This window comes from Schistocerca cancellata, chromosome 11, assembly GCF_023864275.1.
Source record: "Schistocerca cancellata isolate TAMUIC-IGC-003103 chromosome 11, iqSchCanc2.1, whole genome shotgun sequence".
NCBI lineage: Eukaryota > Metazoa > Arthropoda > Insecta > Orthoptera > Acrididae > Schistocerca > Schistocerca cancellata.
Genome location: NC_064636.1, coordinates 26,500,728 through 26,519,669, shown reverse-complemented (window position 1 = coordinate 26,519,669; position 18,942 = coordinate 26,500,728). Strand labels below are relative to the sequence as shown.

General features: G+C 45.5%; 1 protein-coding gene across 4 annotated transcripts in view; it reads right to left on the bottom strand.

The window, feature by feature from the left end:
• The window catches only part of LOC126108960 (neprilysin-2-like), a 600,695-nt gene that overhangs the window by 77,235 nt on the left and 504,518 nt on the right, over positions 1–18,942 (bottom strand). For 3 of the 4 annotated variants that reach the window (XM_049914349.1, XM_049914350.1, XM_049914351.1), the window contains 2 exons: positions 15,125–15,253; positions 6,532–6,780 (listed from right to left, as the gene is read on the bottom strand). In XM_049914349.1, the coding sequence (XP_049770306.1) occupies positions 6,532–6,780; positions 15,125–15,253 (378 nt within the window). The remainder of the gene's footprint in view (positions 1–6,531; positions 6,781–15,124; positions 15,254–18,942) is intronic. The other variant, XM_049914352.1, reaches the window with a different exon arrangement.

The following is an 18,942-nucleotide window of genomic DNA, read 5'->3' as shown; positions in this document are numbered from 1 at the left end:
GATGCCCAAGTAGGTGTTTTAGCTGCTGTCGCGGCTAATCCGCACATCAGTAGCAGACAAACTGCGCGAGAATCGGGAATCTCAAAAACATCGGTGTTGAGAATGTTACGTCAACATCGATTGCTGCCCTACCATATTTCTCTGCACCAGGAATTTCACGGCGACGACTTTGAACGTCTTGTACGGTTCTGCCACTGGGCACAAGCACTCGTTCTACTTAGCGACGAAGCGTCATTCATCAACAGCAGTAACGTAAACCGGCACAATATGCGCTATTGGGCAACGGAAAATCCACGATGGCTGCGACAAGTGGAACATCAGCGACCTTGGCGGGTTAATGTATGGTGCGGCATTATGGGAGGAAGGATAATTGGCCCCTATTTTATCGATGGCAATCTAAATGGTGCAATGTATGCTGATTTCCTACGTAATGTTCCACCGATATTACTACAAGAAGTTTCACTGCATGACAGAATGGCGTTGTACTTCCAAGATGATGGATGTCCGGCACTTAGCTCCCGTGCGGTTGAAGGGGTATTGAATAGCATATTTCGTGACAGGTGGATTGGTCGTCGAAGCACCATACCGTGGCCCGCACGTTCGCCGGATCTGACGCCCCCGGATTTCTTTCTGTGGGGAAAGTTGACGGATATTTGCTACCGTGATCCACCGACAACGCCTGACAACAGGCGTCAGCGCATTGTCAATGCATGTGCGAACATTAAGGAAGGCGAACTACTCGCTGTTGAGAGGAAAGTCGTTACACGTATTGCCAAATGCATTGAGGTGGACAGACATTATTTTGAGCATTTATTGGATTAATGTGGTATTTACAGGTAATCACGCTGTAACAGCATGCGTTCTCAGAAATGATAAGTTCACAAAGATACATGTATCACATTGGAACAATCGAAATAAAATGTTCAAATTTTTTTTTTAAATTTAAAAAACCTACCTGTTACCAACTGTTCGTCTAAAATTGTGAGCCATATGTTTGTGACTATTAAAGCGCCATTTATCACAAAGCGAAAAAAGTGGTCCAAGTAAAACATTCATATTTCTGTACGTACTACACGAATATGTAATAAAAAATAGGGGTTCCTATTTAAAAAAACGCAGCTGATATCCGTTTGATGTATGGCAGCGCCATCCAATGGGCCAACCATAGCGACATCTGATTTCCCCCTTCAAGCTGGACAAGTATCGTTCTTTGTAGTTTTTTTGTTGGACGCTTATTTCCTGAGATATTTGGCCCGGTCACGATCAGTGGACCACCCTGTATAGAGAGGTGTTTCCAGGGGCCTTGAAGGATCTTCCGAAAGCAAGGCTGTCATATCATCTAGTGTTAATCAAATGGCTACCCAGAACGGCTGCAATGGTATCCAATTGCCACACCATCAAAGCTTGATTACTGTGATATCTAGAGGAGGTGCTCGAACTGGCATCGGAGGCCTCAAGGCATCTATCAGGTGGTCCATAGGAGTGGAAACTTACTTATAAAAGAAACACAGGTGTATAAATAGAGATTTAAAATCGAGTAGGCCCTAGTGTGAGACGGGAGAGAGGGGAAAACCTGTGGGGCTATGTTACCAACATGGGAGCTATTTTGGAAGCCGCTGTTTTGGATGGAGAGAATTGTGCAAGAAAAACAATAGCGGGTTTCATTTGAGCATAGTTCTATCCAGTCTCAAGTTATGACCGCTATTTCACCTTTACAGGTGTTGTGAAATCTGGCCATGGCGTTAAGTGAAACTGAACAAATTGGGATTGTCCTGATATCGGGAGAGAGGAGTGCCTGTGTTATCACAGAGGATTTCAATCAACACTACACAGAGAGACCACCTATTACCCAAATTTCTTGCAAAATTCTGTGTAGCTGATTGTCTCAGCCAGATTGAAATGGACGACTGAAAATGGCTACAGGTGAAGCATCATTCAGTAACAGTCCAGAACTCTCCTCTCCTCCAAGATTGGAGAAAACTGGGGTCAGCCACACATCAGTAACGACGATTTTGGTCACATATAAATGTTAGAACACACCACAGAGCACGATTCAGACTGTCAGTTCAGTTTTCAGAATGAACAAAAACTTTAATTTCCCTTACAACATGTGGTTTGTGAAAGAAGTTGATTTTTAAGTGAATGGTGGTGTAAATAAACAGATTTACAGACACTGGTCAGATGTCAACCGTCATGGGATCAATCAAAGGTAGTTGGGACATCAAAAATGACAGTTTGGTGTGGAATATGGAGTTATTGTATTGTTGTGCCATTCTTCATTCACTGTACACTGAGAGCACGATTGTGCCTCATCTCATTAGGGGCTAGCTGCCTGGGCATACCTGCACATCTAGTTTTCGTGGAGATGGATAGGTTGTATATGACCAGTCGGGTGGCTGCCACATTCCCCAGTTTATGTCCACCCGATTTCTACTTGTGGGGACATGTGAAGGTAATTCTGCATGCCGTGAAAATCAAACGCACGCCTCAAGGAGTGGATTATTGATACTTTTGCTTGCGTTCTGGTACATGTGTTGGTCAACATTCATGTGGAATGGGTGAAACAGGTAACAACAGCCTTACAATGTGTTGGACAACACGTCAAACACATCCTGGGTTGGGTTGCTGGGGGGAAGAGACCAAACGGCAAGGTCATCAGATTAGGGATGGACGGGGAAGGAAGTCGGCCTTGCCATTTTAAAGGAACCATCCCGGCATTTGCCTGGGGTGATTTAGGGAAATTACGGAAAACCTAAATCAGGATGGCCGGACACGGGATTGAACCGTCGTCCTCCCAAATGCGAGTCCAGTGTGCTAACCACTGCGAAACCTCGCTCGGTAACACATCCTGTAGGTTTTGTGTGTTGTCATTGGCTTTTGCCTTCTTCTGTGCAAAATGGGACATAAAGTGATAATGCATAAAGCTATCCTCAAATGAAAGGTACTATTGTTTTCCTCATGTAATTCTCTATCAGTCTGCTGTGTCCCATGACCATCTTTCCATTTATAAATTGCTAGTTGCATTCATCTCACTTTAACTTTCTTTTTATCCACCTACTTTTGTTTCATTAGTGCGGTTCTGCACCTATGAACCACCCAGTAATCTGACCCTCAATGTAACTGAGTGGCTGTCACCAACCTCCTCAAGGCTCCGCTATTACAATGCATTTCTCACGGTTTAAAGCTTTCACCTGGCTACACAGAAAGTTGCTGTCTCCAGAACATCACATAAGTGTATGCCACAGTAAATCACGTACTGAATGCGCCCAGTCTGTCTTCTGTATATTTTGCGGCAGAGGCTGCAAGAATAGACTAAAAGTGATCCGAAGGGTAAAGAAATCAGTGCAAAAGTTTCAGAACTAAAAATTTTTGCCAGTGTTGGAGAAGTTAGTTTACTGGCCACATTGCGACTGGACGTGCAGCAATCACTTTTTGAAGGGCATGTGAATTTAAAACATCTACATCTACATCTACATCCATACTCCGCAAGCCACCTGACGGTGTGTGGCGGAGGGTACCTTGAGTACCTCTATCGGTTCTCCCTTCTATTCCAGTCTCGTATTGTTTGTGGAAAGAAAGATTGTCGGTATGCCTGTGTGTGGGCTCTTGTCTCTCTGATTTTATCCTCACGGTCTCTTCGCGAGATATACGTAGGAGGGAGCAATATACTGCTTGACTCCTCGGTGAAGGTATGTTCTCGAAGCTTCAACAAAAGCCCGTACCGAGCTACTGAGCGTCTCTCCTGCACAGTCTTCCGCTGGAGTTTATCATCATCTCCGTAACGCTTTCGCGATTACTAAATGATCCTGTAACGAAGCGCGCTGCTCTCTGTTGGATCTTCTCGATCTCTTCTATCAACCCCATCTGGCACAGATCCCACACTGCTGAGCAGTATTCGAGCAGTGGGCGAACAAACGTACTGTAACCTACTTCCTTTGTTTTCGGATTGCATTTCCTTAGGATCCTTCCAATGAATCTGAGTCTGGTATCTGCTTTACCGACAATTAATTTTATATGGTCATTCCATTTTAGATCATTCCTAATGCCTACTCCCAGATAATTTGTGGAATTAACTGCTTCCAGTTGCTGACCTGCTATATTGTACCTAATGATAAAGGATCTTTCTTTCTATGTATTCGCAGCACATTACACTTGTCTACATTGAGATTCAATTGCCATTCCCTCCACCATGCGTCAATTCGCTGCAGATCCTCCTGCATTTCAGTACAATTTTCCACTGTTACAACCTCTCGATATACCACAGAATCATCCGCAAAAAGCCTCAGTGAACTTCCGATGTCATCGACCAGGTCATTTATGTATATTGTGAATAGCAACGGTCCTACGACACTCCCCTGCGGCACACTCTTACTACGGAAGGCTTCTCTCCATTGAGAATGACATGCTGCGTTCTGTTATCTAGGAACTCTTCAATGCAATCACACAATTGGTCTAGTAGTCCATATTTGTTCATTAAACGACTGTGGGGAACTGTATCGAACGCCTTGCGGAAGTCAAGAAACACGGCATGTACCTGTGAACCCGTGTCTATGGCCCTCTGAGTCTCGTGGACGAATAGCATCACTTGCACAATGGCCACCACTGCACAGTGGCTGAGGATTATGCGTGCAGAATGTTGTGTTGGCAGAAGAGCCAACACCGTGTTACTAGAGGAGGCCGAAATGCACGCATTTTAGCTCACGCACGCTGGCGTGAGGAGAGAAGAACTATACTGACGTGAGGTCTGGAACATGACAAGGAATGAGTATTGAGAGAGGGGACGTAATTATTAACTTTAATCCATTAATGAAGAACGTCGCTCTTGACGGTACATGATTCACAATATTATCTGTTTAGAATACATTCATAGCAACTGAATATGGCGCCTTGCTAGGTCGTAGCAAATGACGTAGCTGCAGGCTATGCTAACTATCGTCTCGGCAAATGAGAGAGTATTTTGTCAGTGAACCATCGCTAGCAAAGTCGGTTGTACAACTGGGGCGAGTGCTACGAAGTCTCTCTAGACCTGCCGTGTGGCGGCGCTCGGTCTGCAATCACTGATAGTGGCGACACGCGGGTCCGACGTATACTAACGGACCGCGGCCGATTTAAAGGCTACCACCTAGGAAATGTGGTGTCTGGCCGTGACACCACACAGAAGGTCAACAATACACCATTTGACGTTGCTGGAAGCTTGAAAAATTTTTAATACTTTATTAATTAGCATGGCACATTGCATTAGCACCATCCAGTAGTAGTTTGATAAATCCTGAAAGGCGAACCTGTACCTGACAAGGGAACCTCCCCATCGCAACCCCCTCAGATTTAATTATAAGTTGGCACAGTCTATAGGTCTTGAAAAACTGAAGACAGATCAATCGAGAAAACAGGAAGAAGTTGTGTGGAACTATGAAAAAATAAGCAAAATATACAAACTGAGTAGTCCACGCGCAAGATTGGCAACATCAAGGGTAGTGTGGGCCCAGGAGCGCCGTGGTCGCGTGGTTAGCGTGAGCAGCTGCGTAGTGACAGGTCCTTGGTTCAAGTCTTCCCTCAAGTGAAAAGTTTACTTTCTTCATTTTCACGAAGTTATGATCTGTCCGTTCGTTCACTGACGTCTCTGTTCACTGTAATAAGTTTAATAGACAGTAACCTGTATTGGAGCATTTCTTTCATGTAACCCACAGAAATACCATCAGATTGAAGTCGCAGTAACTCCTCTTCGTGTTCTTCGTACGGATCGTCAACAATCTCATCATCTGGTACAATCAGCAACGTACCGTCATCACCACACGTACTGTTTATCAACAAACGTAGGAAATAATCATACAAATGTTCGACAATCGTTCGATCCCTTAAGGAACTTTCCGATTCCTTACAGTTCGGAAAATATTCAGTGACCTTGTTATTGAAGTCGCGAGCTATATTTGATGGATTCATATTGCCCACGGAATACATCTCGCGTATTTAATGCACTCTCGTCCAGAGTAGCGAACAGTCGACTGCCAGCCAGGGAGCCTCGTTAGCAGGAATACTCTCTCTTCCGTGCGCTGTAGTCGACTGACGTCGTGTTTTTCGGTGTTTGTTTAGGTGTAGCGTCCCCATACTACGGAGCAGTTACCTCGCATCGGACGGACAGATAACAATTGTCTGAAAATAAAAAATTAAACTTTTCACTCGAGGGAAGATTTGAACCAAGGACGGCCTGTTCCGCAGTTGCTCACGCTAACCACGGGACCACGGCGCTCCTGAGTTCACACTATCCTTGACGTTGCCTATCCTACGCATGGACTACTCAGTTTGTATATTTTGCTTATTTTTTTCACAGTTCCACACAACTTCTTCCTGTTTTCTCGATTGATCTGTGTTCAGTGTTTCAAGGCCTATCCACTGTGCCAACTTATAACTAAATCTGACGGGGGTGCCATGGGGAGGTTCCCTTGTGAGTAGCAAGAAGTAGGTGGGGAAGATACAGTGCTTGGCGCCTGGCAGTGGGTAACTCTAGTTATAGACTGGGAAGCGAGTACTCACACTTGTTCATGCAGGCGCTGTAGAGCTTGCGCGCTAGCTGGAAGCTCCTGGGAACGGTGCCCTCAGAGTCCTCCTCTTCTATGGCGGTCCGCAGCTTCTCCAGCAGCTGGTCGTTGATGGCCGAGAAGGTGTTCACCGACGACTTGTCGTCCGGGATGTTGGTGGTGCGCAGGTAGCTGCCGCACGAGTACTGGTAGAAGTCGTCACAGGGGTCCACCGACGGGTCCAGTTTGTCCAGCACCTCGGAAGCTGTCCGGGCAGACACCGCACCGCAAATCACTACCTCGCCTCGCACCACTCTACACTCACTTACTGACTGGAATTAAGTCGGGCGATGCTGCGGGAATTAGATTAGGAAATGAGACACTTAAAGTAGTAAAGGAGTATAGGTATTTAGGGAGCAAAACAACTGATGATGGTCGAAGTAGAGAGGATATAAAATGTAGACTGGGAATGGCAAGGAAAGCGTTTCTGAAGAAGAGAAATTTGTTAACATCGAGTATAGATTCAAGTGTCAGGAAGTCGTTTCTGAAAGTATTCGTGTGGAGTGTAGCCATGTATGGAAGTGAAACAGGACTATAAATCGTTTGGACAACAAGAGAATAGAAGCTTTCGAAATGTGGTGCCACAGAATAATGCTGAAGCTTAGATGGGAAGATGACATAACTAATCAGGAGGTATTGAATAGCACTTGAGGACAATATTATGGAAATGGAAGAGGATGTAGATGAAGATGAAATGAGAGATACGATACTGCGTGAACAGTTTGACAGAGCACTGAAAGACCTGAGTCGAAACAAGGTCCCGTGAGTAGACAACATTCCATTAGAACTACTGACGGCCTTCGGAGACCCAGTCCTGACAAAACTCTACCATCTGGTGAGCAAAATGTATGAGACAGGCGAAATACCCTCAGACTTCAAGCAGAATATAATAATTCCAATCCCAAAGAAAGCAGGTGTTGACAGATGTGAAAATTACCGAACTATCAGTTTAATAAGTCACAGCTGCAAAATACTAACGTGAATTCTTTACAGGCGAATCGAAAAACTGACAGAAGCCGACATCGGGGAAGATCAGTTTGGATTCCGTAGAAATGTTGGTGCACCTGAGGCAATACTGACCCTACGACTTATCTTAGAAGATAGATTAAGGAAAGGCAAACCCACGTTTCTAGCATTTGTAGATTTAGAGAAAGCTTTTGACAATGTTGACTCGAATACTCTCTTTCAAATTCTGAAGGTGGCTGGGGTAAAATACAGGGAGCGAAAGGCTATTTACAATTTGTACAGAAAGCCAATAGCAGTTATAAGAGTCGAGGGACATGACAGGGAAGCAGTGCTTGGGAAGGGAGTGAGACAGGGTTGTAGCCTCTCCCCGATATTATTCAATCTGTATATTGAGCAGGCAATAAAGAAAACAAAATAAATGTTCGGAGTAGGTATTATAATACACGGAGAAGAAATAAAAACTTTGAGGTTCGCCAATGACATTGTCATTCTGTCAGAAACAGCAAACGACTTGGAAGAGCAGTTGAACGGAATGGATAGTGTCTTGAAAGGAGGGTATAAGATGAACATCAACAAAAGCAAAACGAGGATAACGGAATGTAGTCGAAATTAGTCGTGTGATGCTGAGGGAATTAGATCGGGAAATGAAACACTTAAAATAGTAGAGCAGTTTTGCTATTTGGGGAGCAAAATAACTGATGATGGTCGAAGTAGAGAGGATATAAAATGTAGACTGGCAATGGCAAGGAAAGCGTTTTTGAAGAAGAGAAATTTGTTAACATCGAGTATAGATTTAAGTGTCAGAAAGTCGTTTCTGAAAGTATTTGTATGGAGTGTAGCCATGTATGGAAGTGAAACATGGACGATAACCAGTTTGGACAAGAAGAGAATAGAAGCTTTCGAAATGTGGTGCTACAGAAGAATGCTGAAGAATAGATGTGTAGATCACATAACTAATGAGGAGGTATTGAATAGGATTGGGGAGAAGAGAAGTTTGTGGCACAACTTGACCAGAAGAACGGATCGGTTGGTAGGACATGTTCTGAGGCATCGAGGGATCACCAATTTAGTATTGGAGGGCAGTGTGGAGGGTAAAAATCGTAGAGGGAGACCAAGAGATGAATACACTAAGCAGATTCAGAAGGATGTAGGTTGCAGTAGGTACTGGGAGATGAAGAAGCTTGCACAGGATAGAGTAGCATGGAGAGCTGCATCAAACCAGTCTCAGGACTGAAGACCACAACAACGACTGACTGGAGCAAGAGTAGTCCTAAAAAGGGTCATTGTCCTGAGAGGAAAAATGTGATGTGCAAATTTTGTATTAATTTAATAACGAGTAAAAAAATTTTACGTTTCTTCTGCACCATATTGGCAAAGATGTAGACACTTTAAGGTATTGATTGCATTCCTGAGACCTCAGGGATTGCTGTAGCACACATGAAAAGTTTCAGTAGCATGTAGGTCTATATCTAGCTTCATGATACAATGCCATCTTTTCCTCTCTCTCAGACACACACACACACACACACACACACACACACATACACACACACACACATTTTTCTGCTTCACTCCGCCGGCCGCTGTGGCCGAATGGCTCGGAGCACTATGGGACTTAACTGCTGAAGTCGTCACTCCCCTAGAACTTAGAACTACTTCAACCTAACGACATCACACACATCCATGCCCGAGGCAGGATTCGAACCTGCGACCGTAGCGGTCACGCGGTTCTAGACTGCAGCGCCTAGAACCGCTCGGCCACTCTGGCCGGCGCTACGGTCGCAGGTTCGAATCCTGCCTCGGTCGTGGATGTGTGTGATGTCCTTAGGTTCGTTAGGTTTAAGTAGTTCTAAGTTCTAGGGGACTGATGACTTCAGCAGTTAAGTCCCATAGTGCTCCGAGCCATTTTTGTCTCTCTCCCTCGGATAGAAAAATCACTCCTTCTCTCTTGCAAACACACACACACACACACACACACACACACACACACAGCCTTTTTCTCTCTCACATATAAACCCATGACACACTTTGACTCTTATCACACACATACACATGCTTTTTCTCTTTCACACACAACCACCCCTCTCACACACACAGACACATGCGGACAAGCGACCCCCCCCCCCCCCCCGCCCCAAACAAATTAAAAAGCAATACCAGTGTACATGGCTACATGGCTAGAACACTAACAGAAAGGATGATCGTCACTACTTAAGGTTAAATCTAACTTTGGCTCAGAAGGGAGTAAATTATACTGCCACGAAAGTCTTTGGTCACTTACCTAATAGCATCAAAAGTCGGACAGATGGCCATATAGCATTTAAAAGGAAATTAAAAAAATTTCTTAATGGCAACTCCTTCTACTCAGATGAATTTTTGGATATAGTAAGTGGTCAATTTCCCCAACCGCCACAAAAAAATTAAGTGTCATGTAATATTTTGTTGTTGTTTGTTGTTGTGGTCTTCAGTCCTGAGACTGGTTTGATGCAGCTCTCCATGCTACTCTATCCTGTGCAAGCTTCTTCATCTCCCAGTACCTACTGCAACCTACATCCTTCTGAATCTGCTTAGTGTATTCATCTCTTGGTCTCCCTCTACGATTTTTACCCTCCACACTGCCCTCCAATGCTAAATTTGTGATCCCTTGATGCCTCAAAACATGTCCTACCAAACGATCCCTTCTTCTAGTCAAGTTGTGCCACAAACTTCTCTTCTCCCCAATCCTATTCAATACCTCCTCATTAGTTACGTGATCTACCCACCTTATCTTCAGCATTCTTCTGTAGCACCACATTTCGAAAGCTTCTATTCTCTTCTTGTCCAAACTAGTTATCGTCCATGTTTCACTTCCATACATGGCTACACTCCATACAAATACTTTCAGAAACGACTTCCTGACACTTAAATCTATACTTGATGTTAACAAATTCCTCTTCTTGAGAAACGCTTTCCTTCCCATTGCCAGTCTACATTTTATATCCTCTCTACTTCGACCATCATCGGTTATTTTACTCCCTAAATAGCAAAACTCCTTTACTACTTTAAGTGTCTCATTTCCTAATCTAATTCCCTCAGCATCACCTGACTTAATTTGACTACATTCCATTATCCTCGTTTTGCTTTTGTTGATGTTCATCTTATATCCTCCTTTCAAGACACTGTCCATCCCGTTCAACTGCTCTTCCAAGTCCTTTGCTGTCTCTGAGAGAATTACAATGTCATCGGCGAACCTCAAAGTTTTTATTTCTTCTCCATGAATTTTAATACCTACTCCGAATTTTTCTTTTGTTTCCTTTACTGCTTGCTCAATATACAGATTGAATAACATTGGGGAGAGGCTAAAACCCTGTCTTACTCCTTTCCCAACCACTGCTTCCCTTTCATGCCCCTCGACTCTTATAACTGCCATCTGGTTTCTGTACAAACTGTAAATAGCCTTTCGCTCCCTGTATTTTACCCCTGCCACCTTCAGAATTTGAAAGAGAGTATTCCAGTTAACATTGTCAAAAGCTTTCTCTAAATCTACAAATGCTAGAAACGTAGGTTTGCCTTTTCTTAATCTTTCTTCTAAGATAAGTCGTAAGGTCAGTATTGCCTCACGTGTTCCAACATTTCTACGGAATCCAAACTGATCTTCCCCGAGGTCGGCTTCTACCAGTTTTTCCATTCGTCTGTAAAGAATTCGCGTTAGAATTTTGCAGCTGTGACTTATTAAACTGATAGTTCGGTAATTTTCACATCTGTAAACACCTGCTTTCTTTGGTATTGGAATTATTATATTCTTCTTGAAGTCTGAGGGTATTTCGCCTGTCTCATACATCGTGCTCACCAGATGGTAGAGTTTTTTCATGACTGGCTCTCCCGAGGCAATCAGTAGTTCAAATGGAATGTTGTCTACTCCCGGGGCCTTGTTTCGACTCAGGTCTTTCAGTGCTCTGTCAAACTCTTCACGCAGTATCTTAGCTCCCATTTCGTCTTCATCTACATCCTCTTCCATTTCCATAATATTGTCCTCAAGTACATCGCCCTTGTATAAACCCTCTATATACTCCTTCCACCTTTCTGCCTTCCCTTCTTTGCTTAGAACTGGGTTGCTATCTGAGCTCTTAATATTCATACAAGTGGTTCTCTTCTCTCCAAAGGTCTCTTTAATTTTCCTGTAGGCAGTATCTATCTTACCCCTAGTGAGACAAGCCTCTACATCCTTACATTTGTCCTCTAGCCATCCCTGCTTAGCCATTTTGCACTTCCTGTCGATCTCATTTTTGAGACGTTTGTATTCCTTTTTGCTTGCTTCATTTACTGCATTTTTATATTTTCTCCTTTCATCAATTAAATTCAATATTTCTTCTGTTACCCAAGGATTTCTATTAGTCCTCGTCTATTTACCTACTTGATCCTCTGCTGCCTTCACTACTTCATCCCTCAGAGCTACCCATTCTTCTTCTACTGTATTTCTTTCCCCCATTCCTGTCAATTGTTCCCTTATGCTCTCCCTGAAACTCTCTACAACCTCTGGTTCTTTCAGTTTATCCAGGTCCCATCTCCTTAAATTCCCACCTTTTTGCAGTTTCTTCAGTTTCAATCTGCAGTTCATAACCAATAGATTGTGGTCAGAATCCACATCTGCCCCAGGAAATGTCTTACAATTTAAAACCTGGTTCCTAAATCTCTGTCTTACCATTATATAATCTATCTGATACCTTTTAGTATCTCCAGGATTCTTCCAGGTATACAACCTTCTTTTATGGTTCTTGAACCAAGTGTTGGCTATGATTAAGTTATGCTCTGTGCAAAATTCTACAAGGCGGCTTCCTCTTTCATTCCTTCCCCCCAATCCATATTCACCTACTATGTTTCCTTCTCTCCCTTTTCCTACTGACGAATTCCAGTCACCCATGACTATTAAATTTTCGTCTCCCTTCACTACCTGAATAATTTCTTTTATCTCGTCATACATTTCATCTATTTCTTCATCATCTGCAGAGGTAGTTGGCATATAAACTTGTACTACTGTAGTAGGCATGGGCTTTGTGTCTATCTTGGCCACAATAATGCGTTCACTATGCTGTTTGTAGTAGCTAACCCGCACTCCTATTTTTTTATTCATTATTAAACCTACTCCTGCATTACCCCTACTTGATTTTGTATTTATAACCCTGTAATTACCTGACCAAAAGTCTTGTTCCTCCTGCCACCGAACTTCACTCATTCCCACTATATCTAACTTTAACCTATCCATTTCCCTTTTTAAATTTTCTAACCTACCTGCCCGATTAAGGGATCTGACATTCCACGCTCCGATCCGTAGAATGCCAGTTTTCTTTCTCCTGATAACAACGTCCTCTTGAGTAGTCCCCGCCCGGAGATCCGAATGGGGGACTATTTTACCTCCGGAATATTTTACCCAAGAGGACGCCATCATCATTTAATCATACGTAGAGCTGCATGTCCTCGGGAAAAATTACGGCCGTAGTTTCCCCTTGCTTTCAGCCGTTCGCAGTACCAGCACAGCAAGGCCGTTTTGGTTAATGTTACAAGGCCAGATCAGTCAATCATCCAGACTGTTGCCCCTGCAACTACTGAAAAGGCTGCTGCCCCTCTTCAGGAACCACATGTTTGTCTGGCCTCTCAACAGATACCCCTCCGTTGTGGTTGCACCTACGGTACGGCCATCTGTATCGCTGAGGCACGCAAGCCTCCCCACCAACGGCAAGGTCCATGGTTCACTGGGGGGTATATTTTGTGTAATGTAATATCTTGTATAGACACATTTTATTAACCTGACACGTTCCACATCATTACAAAGTGTTGTATTCATGATCTATGGAACAAGTACTAATCTAATCTAATCTAATCCCCACCCCGTCCACACACACACTTTTTCTGTTTCTCTTCCACTCAAGTGCACTCATCTTTTCTTCTTCACAGCCCTTCATATCTCTCTCTCTCTCTCTACAAAAACACAGACACACTTTCCCTTGCTGTCTTTCATACCTCACTCTCCCTGCTTCTCACATGCTTCCTCTTCTCACTACACACAGCACCAGGTCTATCACGAAGTCACTGATGTCGGCAGGTACATTGATTACAAGGCATATTTCCTCTTAGTCCCAAGTGCAAAAGATTTACTACACTACTGACCATTAAAATTGGTACACCACGAAGATGACGTGCTACAGACGCGAAATTTAACCGAGAGGAAGAAGATGCTGTTATAAGCAAATGATTAGCTTTTCATAGCATTCACACAAGGTTGGCGCCGGTGGCGACACCTACAACGTGCTGACATGAGGAAAGTTTCCAACCGATTTTCTCATACACAAACAGCAGTTGACCGGCGTTGCCTGGTGACACGTTGTTGTGATGCCTCGCGTAAGGAGGAGAAATGCGTACCGTCACGTTTCCGACTTTGATAAAGGTCGTATTGTAGCCTATCGCGATTGCGATTTATCGTATCGCGACATTGCTTCTCGCGTTGGTCGAGATCCAATGACTGTTAGCAGAATATGGAATCGGTGGGTTCAGGAGGGTAATACGGAACGCCGTGCTGGATCCCAACGGCCTCGTATCACTAGCAGTCGAGATGACAGGCATCTTATCCGCACGGCTGTAACGGATCGTGCAGCCACGTCTCGATCCACGAGTCAACAGATGGGGACGTTTGCAAGACGACAACCATCTGCACCAACAGTTCGACGACGTTTGCAGCAGCACGGACTATCAGCTCGGAGACCGTGGCTGCGGTTACCCTTGACGCTGCATCACAGACAGGAGCGCCTGCGATGGTGTACTCGACGACGAACCTGGGTGCACGAATGGCAAAACGTCATTTTTTTGTGAATCCAGGTTCTGTTTACAGCTTCGTGACTGTCGCATTCGTGTTTGGCGCCATCGCGGTGAACGCACATTGGAAGCGTGTTTTCGTCATCGCCATACTGGCGTATCACCCGGCGTGATGGTATGGGGTGCCATCGGTTACACGTCTCGGTCACCTCTTGTTCGCACTGACGGCACTTTGAACAGTGAACGTTACATTTCAGATGTGTTACGACCCGTGGCTCTACCCTTCATTCGATCCCTGTGAAACCCTAGATTTCAGCAGGATAATGCACGACCGCATGTTGCAAGTCCTGTACGGGCCTTTCTGGATACAGAAAATGTTCGACAGCTGCCGTGGCCAGCAGATTCTCCAGATCTCTCACCAATTGAAAACGTCTGGTCAACGCTGGCCGAGCAACTGGCTCGTCGCAATACGCCAGTCGCTACTCTCGATGAACTGTGGTATCGTGTTGAAGCTGCACGGGCAGCTGTACGAGTACACGCCATCCTAGCTCTGGCTGAATGCCCAGGCGTATCGAGGCCGTTATTACGGCCAGAGGTGGTTGTTCTGGGTATTGATTTCTCAGGATCTATGCACCCAAATTGCGTGCAAATGTAATGACATGTCAGTTCTAGTATAATGTATTCGTCCAATGAATACATGTTTATCATTTGCATTTGTTGTTGGTGTAACAATGTTAATGGCCAGTAGTGTACGTTTATAGCTGTAAGTAGTGAGTGAGGGCAGTGGAATTACTGACCTGCGTGCACGCAGCCCGGGGTGAGGCAGACGTCCTGCAGGCTCTGTGCGCCGGACCGCGACGCCGGCGCCTGCGCTGCTCCTGCAGACACGTTCCCTCTGGACTCCATCGCCATCGGCATCAGCGACTCTGCACGGCAACAGGCGGGCGGGCGCAAGCGTTAGCCAAGCCGCAAGCTGCAAGCCGCAAGCTGGGTGCGAGCAGCGGCGTCACTACGGCCGAACACAGTCTACCGTCTGCGCTGACAAGCGGACACAGGCAACAACTGCAAGCGCTCACATATCTACAGGCTCTATACAGGGTGAAACTTCCTGGCAGATTAAAACTGTGTGCCCGACCGAGACTCGAACTCGGGACCTTTGCCTTTCGCGGGCAAGTGCTCTACCATCTGAGCTACCGAAGCACGACTTACGCCCGGTAATGACAGCTTTACTTCTGCCAGTACCTCGTCTCCTACCTTCCAAACTTTACTGAAGCTCTCCTGCGAACCTTGCAGAACTAGCACTCCTGAAAGAAAGGATATTGCGGAGACATGGCTTAGCCACAGCCTGGGGGATGTTTCCAGAATGAGATTTTCACTCGACAGTGGAGTGTGCGCTGATATGAATCTTCCTGGCAGATTAAAACTGTGTGCCCGACCGAGACTCGAACTCGGGAGCTTTGCCTTTCGCGGGCAAGTGCTCTACCAACTGAGCTACCCAAGCACGACTCACGCCCCGTCCTCACAGATTTACTTTTGCCAGTACCTCGTCTCCTGGTAGAGCACTTGCCCGCGAAAGGCAAAGGTCCCGAGTTCGAGTCTCGGTCGGGCACACAGTTTTAATCTGCCAGGAAGTTTCATATCAGCGCACACTCCGCTGCAGAGTGAAAATCTCATTCTTTATACAGGGCGTTTCACAATTCATGTTACACGCTTCTCGAGGTTGTAGAGCGGACTTAGTAGACCAAGTTTTACAGAGGAACCCATGTTCAACGACGTACAGACTTCAGTCCTGTTTACTGTCACGTTGCAACAGCTGTCCGTTTCAGGTGGACCACGTCACGAAATGCTGACACGGCATCTCGGACTGCACCGTGTTGTCGCCAAGTTCTTCTCACGGCTCGTGAGTCAGACCAGAAAGACCTTCGCCTGGCAACCTGCGAAGAGCTTTTGGATCGCCCAAACTAGAACGAGATATTCCTTAAGAGAATCACAACTGTTGATGAGACGTGTGTACGAAAACGGTAAGGTTTTCATGTTGAGACCACGGTTCAGTCTTCAAAATGGCTCGGGAAATGTTTCTCCGAGACCAAAAAAATCTCCTCAGGTCAGGTCAAATGTCGAAGCCATGCTGATAGTGTTCTTTGACTGCGAAGAATTAGTTCATCATGAATTCGTGCGACAGGGACGAACTCTTAATCCATGATACTATCGGGACGCGCTGTGACGCCTGTGAGAAAAGGTGAGGAGGAAACGGCCTGAACGTGGTGGCCGAGCGGTTCTAGGCGCTCAGTCCGGAGCCGCGCGACTGCTACGGTCGCAGGTTCGAATCCTGCCTCGGGCATGAATGTGTGTGATGTCCTTAGTTTAGTTAGGTTTAAGTAGTTCTAAGTTCTAGGGGACTGATGACCATAGATGTTAAGTCCCATAGTCCTCAGAACCATTTGAACCATTTGAAACGGCCTGAAATGTGGCGGGACAATTCGTGGCTCTCGCATCACAATAACGCACCCGCACATTCATCCTTGGCGCGTGACTGTTCCGCAAAAAACGAAATCAGTGTGCTGCCTCATCTTCAGTACTCTCAAGATCTGGGCCCTGCCGACTTTTTTTCTTATTTCCGAAGTTCAAACACCGTTGAAAGGACCAGGATTCGCAATTATAGACGAGATTCGCAGGCGGCGCTTTGCGTACCGAGACTGCTTCCGGAAGTGGAAACGGCGTTGGGAGCCATGTATCAATTGTGGAGGAGAATATATCGAAGGAGACGATTCACAATGCGTAAAAGGTAAGTGAAGAAAAATTTTGTAGTTTCGGAATTGTTTGAACAGACCCCGTGTTTTGCAAGAAGACCCTAATGGTGAAATTAGAGATTCCAGCGCACAATGAAGGGTGACATACAAGCGCGAAGGAAGTCCATGAAATACTCTCTGGAAACAAACCATCCTGGCATTTGGTTGAATGGTGCACCAAATCGTGGAAAACCTATTATGACCAGATTGTCACTTGAAAATGCACCATCCTTAATACCAGTCCAGTATCTTTCCTTTGGGCCATCCTCCCAAGATTCCTCAGTTCACGGGCATGCAGAATGGCATAATTGCACGGTTGGCAACATGGCAGCCAATGCCACGTCAAGCGACTTAGTGTATCCTTATCCCAATAGCAGAGGGGGGGAGAGACATTACATAACCTTGCTAACATGGGGATAGCATCCGATCAGATGCAAACCAGCGATTATGCTGTCAGCACCTCATCGGTTCAGAGCAGCAGACACAAATATACACGTTCAAATGCACACGAGACAGATGGCAAGAAAGTAAGTAAATTGTTTATTATTTCAAAAGTAGTCGCCGTAACTGTTAATACATTTATCCCACTGTGAGACTAGATGGATAGTGCCTTCACGGAAAAACGGTTGCGGTTGTCGACCAAACCGTGATTGTATTCTGGCGTGCATCTCTCCGTCCAAGACAAACCGACGGCCACGAACCTCTTTCCTCAGGGCTCCAAAAGTATGGAAATCGGACGGGGAGAGACTGGGAGTGCCCATGCAGACTGTCGGTCCGCCCACATACAGTATGTGATCAAAAGTATCCGGACACCCCCAAAAACATACGTTCTTCATATCAGGTGCATTGTGCTGCCACCTACTGCCGGGTACTCCAAATCAGCAACATCAGTAGTCATTAGACATCGTGAAGGAGCGGAATTCATGAACTTCGAACGTGGTCAGGTGATTGGGTGTCAGTTGCATCATACGTCTGTATGCGAGATTTCGACAATACTAAACATCCCTAGGTCCACTGTTTCCGATGTGATAGTGAAGTGGAAACGTGAAGGGACACGTACAGCACAAAAGCGTACAGGCCGACCTCGTTTATTGACTGACAGAGACCGCCGACAGTTGAAGAGGGTCGTAATGTGTAATAGGCAGACATCATCCAGACCATCACATGGGAATTCCAAACTGCATCAGGATCCACTGCAAGTACTATGACAGTTAGGCCGGAGGTGAGAAAACTTGAATTCACGGTCGAGCGGCTGCTCATAGGCCGTACATCACGCCGGTAAATGCCAAACGACGCCTCGCTCCGTGTAAGGAGCGTAAACATTGGACGACTGAACAGTGGAAAAACGTTGTGTGGAGTGACGAATCGCTGTACACAATGTGGTGATCCGATAGCAGGGTGTGGACATGGCGAATGCCCGTTGAACGTCATCTGCCAGCGTGTGTAGTGACAACTTTGAAATTCGGAGGCGGTGGTGTTATGGTGTGCTCGTGTTTTCCATGGAGATGGCTTGCACCCCTTGTTGTTTTGCGTGGCACTATCACAGCACAGGCCTACACTGATGTTTTAAGCACCTTCTTGCTTCGCACTGTTGAAGAGTAATTCGGGGATGGCGATTGCATCTTTCAACACGATCGGGCACCTGTTCATAATGCACGGCCTGTGGCGGAGTGGCTACACGACAATAACATCCCTGTAATGCACTGGCGTACACAGAGTCCTTATCTGAATCCTACAGAACACGTCCGGAATGTTTTGGAAAGCCGACTTCGTGCCAGGCCTCACCGACCGACATCGATACGTCTCCTCAGTGCAGCACTCCGTGA